At 43.8% G+C, this 12,198-nt stretch overlaps 1 protein-coding gene across 11 annotated transcripts in view; it reads right to left on the bottom strand.

Annotated features, from left to right (window-relative positions):
• Positions 1–61: 61 nt before the first annotated feature.
• The window catches only part of OSBPL9 (oxysterol binding protein like 9), a 57,994-nt gene continuing 45,857 nt past the window's right edge, over positions 62–12,198 (bottom strand). For 6 of the 11 annotated variants that reach the window (XM_064428851.1, XM_064428854.1, XM_064428857.1 and 3 more), the window contains 15 exons: positions 9,852–9,945; positions 8,396–8,497; positions 7,789–7,948; positions 7,010–7,122; positions 6,623–6,741; positions 5,224–5,309; positions 4,845–5,013; positions 3,764–3,848; positions 3,368–3,478; positions 2,913–2,976; positions 2,665–2,805; positions 1,755–1,833; positions 1,334–1,425; positions 830–965; positions 62–735 (listed from right to left, as the gene is read on the bottom strand). In XM_064428851.1, the coding sequence (XP_064284921.1) occupies positions 661–735; positions 830–965; positions 1,334–1,425; positions 1,755–1,833; positions 2,665–2,805; positions 2,913–2,976; positions 3,368–3,478; positions 3,764–3,848; positions 4,845–5,013; positions 5,224–5,309; positions 6,623–6,741; positions 7,010–7,122; positions 7,789–7,948; positions 8,396–8,497; positions 9,852–9,945 (1,626 nt within the window). In that variant the 3' untranslated portion in view covers positions 62–660. Of the gene's footprint in view, positions 736–829; positions 966–1,333; positions 1,426–1,754; positions 1,834–2,664; positions 2,806–2,912; positions 2,977–3,367; positions 3,479–3,763; positions 3,849–4,844; positions 5,014–5,223; positions 5,310–6,622; positions 6,742–7,009; positions 7,123–7,788; positions 7,949–8,395; positions 8,498–9,149; positions 9,166–9,275; positions 9,292–9,851; positions 9,946–12,198 lie in introns of all 11 variants that reach the window. The other 5 variants (XM_064428853.1, XM_064428856.1, XM_064428852.1 and 2 more) reach the window with 3 other exon arrangements.

Raw genomic sequence — 12,198 nt, 5'->3', positions numbered from 1 at the left:
CAGTGGAAAAACAAATACCTCTAATACATTTCACATAATTAATTTATCATGACTCAACTGAAAAAGTCTTCCTGCAAAGGTTTATTATGAAATAAATAAAAAGTCCATAAGAGAAGTTTGAAAAATCTATTTTATGAAGCTTTAAGATGCATTGGGTAGAATTATCTATGGTTACATTTTAATCTCAAAATAACAGTTATTTTGGGCAAGACACTGAAATGCCAAAAGATTTGATTATCGTACAGGTGGAAGATAACATTTATGTAGCATTTTCTAACAAATTGTCCCATCGGAGGAATCCTCATATTTACACATCGCAAACATCAGCGAGATTTAAATGACACCTTGCATTTTGTTCCTTGCTTTTTAAATATGTAGGACCCAGGATTATTAAGCAACTGCTCCCACCGGCGGCATTCACAGTGGTCACACAGTGCCCGTGCCCCCGGCCCAGCCTCTCCCTGCTCCAGGGGCAGCAGGAGCGGGGCACTGCCCGGGGCTGCTCAGCCTCTCGTGAATTGCTTTGTCTGTCTCAGCAAGTCCAGAATCCCTGAGATTGGAGCCGCAGCAGCTGCAGGGCGGGGCTGGGCCGTGCGGTGCCTGCGGGGGTCGGGCTCAGCCGCCGCCCTGCCCAGCCCGGGCTCCGCGGCCCCGCCGCCCTCAGTGCTTGCCGGCAGCGAGGCGCTTCAGCAGCGGCTCGTCGTACACCCAGCACTCGCCGTCCTCGTGGAACAGCTGCAAAGGAACAACCGCGGGTCAGCTTCTCGTGAAGAGCCACAAAGGAACGAAGGCTACAGGCTGAGCTGCACCTTGTTGGAACAAAGCTCACCCTGGTTTCCCACGAGGTCTCGCTCTCCTTCCTGGCCCTGGCCTCGGCTCGCTGCCGCTCCTCAAGCGCGTGCTTCGCCGCCGTGGCCGCGTCGATGTCTCTGATCTTCAGGTTGTAGGTGACATCCTTCCATAGGCTTCAAAGAGAAAGGGCAAGGGAGACTTTTATGGGAGCAGAGTGCTACAAGTTGGAGACATAGCAGTGAATAAAAGCAGATCTCAGGCAGAAAAGCCCTCAGGATGTTTGGTATTTGTGCTGTTACAGCAGGAGGGAGGAGGCTGTGGTGGAGCTCTCCAGACCTCCCTGAACATTTGATCCCAATTAGGATGTGACTGAGAACTCCAGGTCTCCTCTCCCCCCTTAAATCCCCAGCCTGCCTGTACCTGGGCTCAGGGAGAGCAGAGCATGCAGTGCTTGGATCAGTGCAGCTTTAGTCCCTGTACTGCAAACTGGAGTCTAACTCAAAATAAAATCTTAATGTTCCCAGTAAACTGAAGTTCTTACCAGCGAGACTCAAAGTCGTCTTGGTCCTCCAATTTCCTTACCTTCTTCTTTATTGTAGGCATTTTCTTGGTATCTATAAAGACAGCATTCTCCTGGAGTGGAAGATGAAAAAGAAATAAACCTATTCAGTCCTTTAGCTAGACTTCAAATTTTCTACACTCTAGTGCACTGGTTAGCAGGAAAGACATGAAACATGGTAATTCTTCCGATTCTCTTCTTGTATAGCAATGAAGCTTCCTTAAGAACAAATGAACAAATTTTATCCCTAGCTCAGCATTCTTTTGGACAGCCTCAAAGGAGGTTCCAACTATTAATGTTTGTTTAAAATAAAATACCAAGCCTACAAACCCACCCCAACCCCCCCCTAAGTACAATCTTGTATTTCTGATGAAAGGAGAAAAAAGAAAGCAAGTTGTGTTACCCCTGTGGAGTACTTTGCATACATGACCCCATTCCATTCTCCTTCAATGGAGCAGAAGGGTTTCTTGTCATTTGGAGAACTAAAGAGAAACAAACAGTTATTTCTCAGCTGTATTACAGCAACTGAAAAATCCTAAAGGATCAAAACTTGGTCTTCTCTAAAGCCTGGTTTATATCAGCCAAAGTGTCCATGCCCAGCACAGAAGAGAGGAGGGTTCTGTTTACCAGGGGCCAGTTTGGCAGAGTGAGTTACAGAAACCTTAACAGGAAGCACTGAAAAGAGTAAAACAGGCCTTGCCCAAGGGCTGGATCTGCATTTAGAGTTCAGGAAAGCACTTACAGGCCTTCCACACAGATGTAGGGTGGTGAGTTTAAGCTTAAAAAAGGTTTCCAGACTACTGGGAAACACAAGACACCAGTTTTTAAATGGCATCTATCAATGTGTCAATGATTTAAAACCAAGTTAAATCTCATTTTGCCAGCATCCACTTGCTGGCATCACAGCACATCTCCAAATGGGAATTTCCACTGAATTCTCTGTGCTGGGTTTAACCAAAATCCACCAAACCACAGGTAAAATACATGAAGCTTTCAACTGACACACTGTGAGCAGTATCCCAAGGCTTGCTGCAGTATTTGTATTTGTAGGAAAGGTAATGATGGAGACACTTTTGATAATTCAGGAGAGCAAAGTTCCCTTTGGGAATCAGCTGAGGATGTTTCCAAGCAGCATGAAGTAGGACATGGGCCTGGGCAGCTCCCTCTCACAAACTTGGCTATGAAATTCCATGACAGGTAAAGATGAGCTAAGTTCTGGGTGTTGCTGCTTCAGCATTTTACACTCTTGACTGTCTTGTTAAAGCTGTTGGCATTTAAGGAAGGAAAAAGTAAGATTGAAGGAAGCTGCTTACAAAATTTCAGCTGTAATTCTGTGCTTCTTTCCTCCATAGAATGGTTTTGTGTGGAAGACGATGGAAGCGTTGTAACCTGTCTTTGAGCAATTGATGCTGCACTCCCCCCCAAGCTCTATCCATGGCACAGTGAGAATAGACCTGCAATTAGGAACACAGAAATGCACTAATGATCAGCTCTTGGCCAATAAACACTAAGCATGAAACATTACAAGGAATTAAAAATGAAAATTAGAGCGTTTACTTGCCTTCCATAGCCATTAGGAAAAGTCAAAATATAGTGTTCATCATGATCTAGGCATGTAACACACCCTGTTAAAGAAAAATAAAAATAGACTTGAAAAACACCAAGCAAAACCTCTACAGAACTTTTCATAATGATCCCATGAAACATGTCATTGAAAACGGGTGCCATGAAAAGGAAATGTGAGGAGCTTCATTTTTAATGGATGCTGAGAATGCCCAGCTTCTGGAGGAGGCAGGGATGGCTGTATTTTTGGGAAAAACTGGGCCCTAGGTGTTTTCAGCACACAGAGAGTGTGGAAGGCATCTCTAATTCAGATACATAAGCTCCAGTTACATAAATTCAACCACTGCTTACATTTAGTACTATGACTTTAAATAATTTATGTAAACTAATCTATGAAAAATCCTAGTTGCAGAATTTAGTTTCTCCTCTGCTGCTCAGTTCACACACACATACCTTGCCCTATGTTATGGACCCCAATAGACATTCCTAGGAATTTGGACTTGGTCCATATGTGAGCATTGAACTGTATCCTCTTGCTAAAACACTCTGCGTAAAATGCTGAAACTGAAGAGAGAGGCAGGAGTTAAAAACAGCAGCACAAGACACTGATACCTTTGTTCTCAAATTCATTCACTGGGAAATATCCCCAGGTGCCTCACACTTAATGTGCAACAGAATTTGCAATTATTTTCTAACAAAAGCAGTTTATAATTTTTCAGCCTTTATAAACTTCAGCTTTTAAATCTGAAGACAAAGTTTAAATCCAAGATTTAAGCCAAGAGCTGATTTTCCTGTCCCCCCTCCAGCTGCCACCTCTCCTGGCAAAGGCACTGTCACATCACAACTTACTTGGAGGATGGTGAGAGACCTGCTCTGCCACAAAGGTGACGTTGCTTTTACTGACCCAGGGGACTGGTCCTTCTGAGACTGGCTCCTGTGGGACAGGGAGAGGATTCCATCACTCATGGTGCCTGCAAACACTGCAAGCTTCCCTGAGAAGCTGCCTCCACCTTTAAAGGCTTCTAGAAGTGTACTGCAGGACTCCTTAGTCCTGGAACTACAATCCTTTCTAAAGGATCTACTCTTTTATTTTTAAGTATAAATGTCTTTGTTTTAATTTGCCCCAGAAGAAACAGTCAAATTGAAAGACTCATGCATAAACCCAATTACAAAATAATATTTAAGTGAGAGAAACAGTTTTTGGTTTTGCTTCTGAAAAGTCTGACCTGCATATTAATAATGACCACATTTCATGTACCACAAAACCATAAACTAATATTTATTTCCTGTGGCAAAGAATGCAAAGTGTAGTTAATTCATGGTTAGAAGCAGTGGAAGCCCAGATACAACACTGCCTTTATGCCAGCAAACTGGAGTGCAAATATCCACCTCAGAAACAAGATTTCAGCAAACAGATCAGTGGGAAGCAAAGGAAATGGGAAAAATACATGGCTTACACCCAAATAATCACATTGATTTGGATGTATTACTGGGGCTACACGATGCACCTCACAGCAGCACTTCCCACACCACCACTGGCAACTTCCTAAGGCAAGAGGCCCAAAGGAGGTGCCAAAGAAGAAAAACAACAGAAAACCCCTCTGGGCTGCACTGGTTTAAAAAATAGAAGCAAAAAAAAAATCAGAACTTTGGGAATAAACAAATTCATAATCAGTGCTATGAAACAGTTCAGGGAAAAAGGGCATTTTCAACATGTCAAGCTGTTTTTTAAAGAGCAATAAATTTTGTTATGCAAGATTTATACTTCTGTCAAAAGAAAACAAGGAAGGAAGGGGGAGAATTGGTTAAGAAATTGCTACAGTTTGTTGATTTGCTACTTAAGCACAATCCATTTCAGTCAGTGACTTAACAAAGCTTTGGGTTGCATCTCTGCATTGTGGGCTCCAAACAAAGACCACCAGAAGCTCACCATGTCATCCTCAGTGCCAGGCAGCACCCAGTGGCAGCGGAAGATCTCCCCCAGAATGGGATTGTAAGGCTTCTTAGCTACTGACCCTTTCCTTCCTGCATGGAAGGCTGAGAGGTACCACTTCACCACCTGAACCATCCTCTCCTTGGGATCCTTCTGGTCACTAATGCTACAGAGAGAGACAAAAGGAGAGGCAGAGTGAAATATAAGCAGGGACCTTGGATACAGGAAGGTTTTATGGGTGCTTGGTTGTTTTACAACTACAAGTTTGGCTGATTTGACTCTTTTTGAAGCAATATTCTTCAAAAACTACCAACTTCTGGCAGCCCACAAGGGCAGTATGAGAACCAGTGAATGCTCCTGTTCCACAGTCAAATACCTGACAAACAGGTCTGGATGTGCAAAGAAGTCAGCATACATTTCCAACAGAGACCTTCTCTCCAGGATGAACGTTGGCAGAACCACCTGAGTGAAGAAAAACAACTCATCCAGCTGAAGGAATTTGAATATCCTGTGCAAAAGCCAACTGCAAACAGCAAACAGAGCACCCACAGCATTGTGTGCTCTCAGCTCACCAATGAGTTCTGACAGATGCAGGTCAGTTGGCATCTTCTCCACACCCTAAGGCTCAACAGGAACAGTCTCATCCTGCATGGATTCTAGTCCCACCCAGAGCACACCAAAAGCTGTTCTGAATTACAGTATCACTGCTGATTTAATTTCATCTCTGTGAACACTGCCCATTTTCAGTTACACTCCCTTGCAGTCCCATCCTGCTGCATGTCTCTGTCAAAATGAAGGTTAAACTCTCCCCTACTTTCCCCCAAAGGTCCATGGTGGATCTGCTCAGTGTGATCCACCATCAGTTACTGTTGCTGACAAGGTACATGCTCATAAAGATTCCTAGCAGCCTAATTTGAGATCAGTAATTTTCAGCTATCCCAGGAATTCCCAGAACAGTTTGGATAAATTCCTATTCAGAACTGCCAGAATCCTTGAGCAGTTTGCTTGTGAGCTGCTGGCTGTTTCCCCAGAAAAGTGTTATCTTTTTATTATCTACTGTTCATTCCAGGCTGGACAGCTGAATTCATCCACTTAAGGAAACTTAAGGATAAGGGTTGATCTCTCCTGTCCTTTCTCACTCTGGAATTACTTGTTTAAATTTATCCAAGCTGCCTGGAAAGACCAACACCTTCAGAATGCTGTTCATTCTGCCTTCAGACAGACACCAGCAGGAATCTCATCCACAAAGAACCCAACCCCTTCCTTACCAGACCCACGTGTAACATTTCAAAATACACAGACAACTTATTTACTCATTAAGATCCCAACTAAGCCAAGCTTTTCACTATATGGTTACTTCTCCCTTTCACTTTGTGTTTTATTGAATGCCATGGATGATGTGGATCCATGGATATGAATGCCATAATAATGAATGGATCTTGTTGCTCTTTGTTCTAGAAGCTAAGACAGGAGTAACATTCCAGCTTTCTCCCTATGCCAGCTTCACAAGTACTCCAAGAATTAGGTTCAAAGAGAACCAACAGCTACTTTCCATAGAAAACTGTTTTCCCAAACAGCTTTTAGCATCTGGATATATTTATTCTGCAGCTGCTTTTCCCTTTCCAGTAAGAACTCCAATTCAAAAACGCTGTGCTAAAGAGATTACAGCTTAACTAGCTCTTAGAACAAATATGTAGTTAAATCATGTCTCCTTTTTTTACACAGAACTCTGGGTTTACTGCCCCTCCCTTCCCCATGAACCCCAGCAAGTTTACCTTGGTGAGGTCCATGCCTAATCTCACTTGTGACAAGAGATGCATGATGACACTTTTGTGCTCCTCCACCGACTCTCCTTCCCCATCATCTTCTCGATCGTCGGGAGGATCAAAGAGATCTGAAGGACCAAATAAATGGCTTTTGTTTTCCTCTAAACCTTCACTACCAGACTGTATTTCATCAGCATATGTGTCAAAAAATACAGGTGTAAATCCTACAATTCAGCAATCTTCCATTAGTAAAGAAACAGTAGATAAGGCACTTCCCATGAGTACCTTGCCATACACATACACACACACACACACACATATATAATCCTGCATATATTGAACCAGACAGACAAACTGACAGTAACTCCTTACTGGAAGTTGACACAGGCCACTTACCAGCATCATTTGTGCCATTAGACATGGAAGAATTGAGGGACTCTGTGGTATCTGGACGTTTCAGGCTGCTCCCTGTGCTGCTCCGAGTCAGGACTGCAGCAGACCCTGAAGAGCTGAAGACGACTAATAAATTCTCACAGTTCAAATTAATTAATTCAGACCACATTATTTGATATTCACAGACCAGGAATTTAGTGATAGACATCAATATATGTGCAGTGGCAGACACTAATACACATGGTGCATGCTAATTCACAGAAAGCTCAGAATGGATTGCAGCTGAAGGAAGGGGACAGCCTGCAGCCTCAGAAAACACATGAAGGCAGAAAACAGCTGATTAATCCCTCTTTGGAATGTGTAGCATCTCTTAAAATTAATTTTTCAATTAATAAAAAATGAAGAGTAAATAGAGATTTTGAGAAAAGGGTGCCAACTTCAAAGAGTATCTTTTGGCAAATGTGTGAGGGAACTGGCCACTTACCAAAGGCTGCAGCAAATGCATGTGAAATGCACCATGGCCCCAGATTACAGCTCTGAGCTGGGGCTTCCAAAATTTGGTTTGGTAGAATTTGTGAACACATATCTGATGGAATGGGAAGGAGCAGAGGAACAAACTGCCTCCTTCTACCTGTCTGTGGCTGAGGGCAGGGGTAATCTCACTCTGTCACACAAAGTGGCTTTTTGACCTCCCCCACCTTTATAAACCAATTTCTGCAAGCAGAAAAGCCTTGGAGATACAGACTGCACACAGCACACACTGCACACTGTCAGCTACTTACTCCATACATCTCTTTGGGGAAGAACTGCTCTGGTAGAACTCATCAGCATCATAGAACTCATCCTCACTGCTCGAGTAAGAAAAATCTGGGACTGTGTTTGGAGACAGGTTGACATGGCTTGGAGAGGTGAGACTGCTGCTAGGTGCTGACTGCCCACTCCCTGTGGAGTATTAAAAATTATAGAATCAATAAAAATTAATTCTTTCAAAATCTACTTAAACAAGAATTGTTCAAATCAATAGAGGCTGATGTAAAGTAAGAAGAGGAAAGTACAAAATTAAAAGCAATAATAAGGCAGGTTCATAAAGAGTTTAACAGTTGACAAAAGGAAAGTCACAAGGAATACGAAGAGCACAGAACACCAGTAAAGTTTAAGGGACATGTTTTCACCAGTTACTGCAAGGTTGCAATGCTGGGGAGACAAAGGGAAGCTGGTAAAACTCGTACACATTGTGTACGCATGGTGGGGAGAAAGAGCAGCATTACTGGTTTCAACAAAACACTGAAATTGGTGTTGATAAAAGCAAGATGCAGGCAAATAATACTGTTGTTTTAATGACTAATGACAGGGTTTCTTGTATTTCAATAGAAGTTACCAGAACTGCACCTGTACTATTTGGAGTTGGGGTCTGGTTCCCGAGCGATGCCACCACAGGTCCCACGGGCAAAGAGGAGGGTCGCTGCTCTGACTTGCACAGCTGAGCAGGTTCTAGGGGATATTTTGACATGTTAACCCCCAAATTCAGAAGATTTCACATTATTTTACCTCACCTCCAAAAAGAAATCATTTTCTACAAAAGCCCTACCTAGGTCCTTTTTTTATTAACCAAAGATGGCATTTAAAACAAAACTGCAGTTGTTTAGCTAGAAAGTATTTGCCTTTTGTGAAAATTACAGTTTCATTTTCAAAAAGTGTTAGAAATGCAAGCTAGTAACTGAGAATAAATAAAAGACATCAGGTTATCCCCAGAACCAGGTTGGTGAGAATTCCCTGTGCCCTCTGTCCCTGCTCAGCCCCTCTGAGCTGAGTGTGCAGCCACTGCTCTGGGTGACTGCTCCCAGCTCAGCTGGCAGTGTGACACTCTGGGAAGGGGCAGTTCCCAGCTCACCTGGCAGTGTGACACTCTGGGAAGGGGCAGTTCCCAGCTCACCTGGCAGTGTGACACTCTGGGAAGGGGCAGTTCCCAGCTCACCTGGCAGTGTGACACTCTGGGAAGGGGATGTTCCCAGCTCACCTGGCAGTGTGACACTCTGGGAAGGGGCAGTTCCCAGCTCACCTGGCAGAGTGACACTCTGGGAAGGGGCAGTTCCCAGCTCACCTGGCAGTGTGACACTCTGGCAAGGGGCAGTTCCCAGCTCACCTGGCAGTGTGACACTCTGGGAGGGAGCAGTTCCCAGCTCACCTGGCAGTGTGACACTCTGGGAAGGGGCAGTTCCCAGCTCACCTGGCAGTGTGACACTCTGGGAAGGGGCTGTTCCCAGCTCACCTGGCAGTGTGACACTCTGGGAGGGAGCAGTTCCCAGCTCACCTGGCAGTGTGACACTCTGGGAGGGAGCAGTTCCCAGCTCACCTGGCAGTGTGACACTCTGGGAGGGAGCAGTTCCCAGCTCACCTGGCAGTGTGACACTCTGGGAGGGAGCAGTTCCCAGCTCACCTGGCAGTGTGACACTCTGGGAAGGGGCAGTTCCCAGCTCAGCTGGCAGTGTGACACTCTGGGAAGGGGCAGTTCCCAGCTCAGCTGGCAGTGTGACACTCTGGGAAGGGGCAGTTCCCAGCTCACCTGGCAGGGTGACACTCTGGGAAGGGGCAGTTCCCAGCTCACCTGGCAGTGTGACACTCTGGGAAGGGGCAATTCCCAGCTCAGCTGGCAGTGTGACACTCTGGGAAGGGGCAGTTCCCAGCTCAGCTGGCAGTGTGACACTCTGGGAAGGGGCAGTTCCCAGCTCACCTGGCAGTGTGACACTCTGGGAAGGGGCAGTTCCCAGCTCACCTGGCAGTGTGACACTCTGGGATGTTCCCAGCTCACCTGGCAGTGTGACACTCTGGGATGTTCCCAGCTCACCTGGCAGTGTGACAGCCTGGGAGGGCATGGTGCTGATCCCTGATGGCTCCAAGGGGCTGGGCTGATACACGGCGTCCACAGGGTTGATGGTGCTCTAGGCAAGAAAAAGAAAAGCACATTTTTTTCCCCTCAGTTAAAACAAAATAAAGCATAGATAGCAAGAACATTGTGAGCATGAGAAATGCCCAAATGCAAGAGAGTGAATCCCTGAGAGAGGAAGGAAAACACAAATTGACAGTTGAGGACACGAGAAATACTTTTGAGGTGGGAATATTTTGATTCTTTACACAGACTGCACAATAAATTGAATTTGATGCAGATTTGAAGCGTCCTATAAAGAATTCTTATTGCAGGTTCTTGCTTCTGGTATGCCACCCAATGTCCATTAATTAATAATGCATGCAAAGAGTGGAAAGTTAGATGCAAATTATCTGGCCAAAATTAGGATAGGTAATCAATATTTAAAAAAAAAATCTCAAAAATTCATTTTGCAGATCATAAATCAAAACAAGAATCATCAGCATGCTTAGAGCCATGAAGCAGCTTTGTTGGCAAAATTCTTCCCAAAGCAAGGTGACAGTGTTCAGTGCAGCTCAGTAGAGGACATCTCAACCTACTCTGAATGTGGGCACTTGGAAAATGAAGCACCAGGTCAATTCAATGCTCCCAAAAGTCACTGACTTCACTTGGTGTCCTTGGTTTTTATGCATCAAGACCCTTGGAAATCTAAACTGCCATGTCTTTTAACCTGAAACATCAATCTAAGCACTGTTTGTTATTTATGTTTACACACAACCACCAGAACTTGGTTGTTACTTGAGTAAAAGGGACATAAAACCCTTTTCCAAACACCTTGCAATTTAAATATCTGATCTATCAGAACTATTTAAATTTTTGGTCAGAAATGCAGTATGTTTGTCCCTATCCTTTTTTTTACACCAGTATTTAAAAGAAATGTCTACAACTGCTCTTCTCACCCTTTACTCCATTAATTTCTACTTGCATTCAGACTGAGGGAAACAGGCTCATTTTAACTTTCCTCCCATTTCCCTACTCAAGGCAGACTTCTTTCTTGCCTTCTTTCCCAGTTACCTGAAGTTCTGAACTTTATCCTACATTTGGATGGATATCCAAACTTTGGATGTTTGGACAATGCTCTCAGACACTTGGTGTGATCCCTGGGGCTGTCCTGTGCAGAGCCAGGAGCTGGAGCACTATGATCCCTGTGGATCCCTTTCAACTCAGGACACTGTATGACTCTAAAAATCAGTGAGAAGTTCTATTATTTTATTTATAGCACAGGATTTCTTTAACTAAAAACAACAATTATTTTCTGATCATCACTAAAAAACCTCTCCATTAAAAACATTTATAAAAATAGCTTTCTACAGTTTCATTGGTTTCACTGCTCAGTACACAAATAATCCAGTACAGGTAACATGACTCCACTGCATTCCAGCACAAAGGCATTGTCCCTTACCCAGTACTTCACCTCTTGTGGAATTATGCATTCAACACAGGAAGGTCCCTATCCCACAGAGTTTACAGTTTAAAATGATGATCCCATCTTAAGATCTAAAACCCAAGATGGTTCTGTGATACACAGGATGCTATTGCTACCTACATCTCCTTTATTTTTTAGGGAAACTAATAATCCACATGATACAGAACACTGGTGTGATAAAGAAAGAACAAAGTAACTCTGATTTTGTATTCAGGGTTGTAACCTCATCCTTAAACAATTCTCCATACTGCAACATGAACTGGAGTTTCTTGTTGGATATTTTGAGGGATGCCTTAGTGGGCTAGAAGCAGCTGAAGGCAGACCTGAAAATCTCCTACTCTGAGTTTAGTAACAACTGAATAACAACTACACAGAAACAAGACTCATCCCACCATGGCAGCAAACAATGATTATATTTCTGCCTAATTTTAAAGTAAAATCCTGACCTATAGCCCAAGGTGATGTTGACCTCCACAGCATCACAATTTTAGACTTCACAATCACTGACCCACAGTTAATATATTCTTACAGAAATATTTTTTCCTTCCCATTATAGGCCAGCCCACAGATAATGAGATCAGTGGCTAATCAAATTCAGACTGTATCAAGCTGCAATCTCTCTATGAAATTTCTGACTTGCAGCCCAGACGTGCAGGTGGCCTGTGCCTGTGGAAGTGTCTTCCTGCACAGCTTCTCTTTTCCAAGGGACATCACAGAAGCTGCTCCCTCATACTAAGACCTGAATTATATTCCAGCCACAGGGCACATAATAATTCACCTTATTTATGATAAGCATGAAACTGAAATGTGCATGTGCATCTTCAATCCATTTTCACACCAGAA

Source organism: Passer domesticus, chromosome 7, assembly GCF_036417665.1.
Source record: "Passer domesticus isolate bPasDom1 chromosome 7, bPasDom1.hap1, whole genome shotgun sequence".
Classification (NCBI taxonomy): domain Eukaryota; kingdom Metazoa; phylum Chordata; class Aves; order Passeriformes; family Passeridae; genus Passer; species Passer domesticus.
Note: the sequence above shows the minus strand (reverse complement) of the source record. Positions and strands in the feature narration are given on the sequence as shown.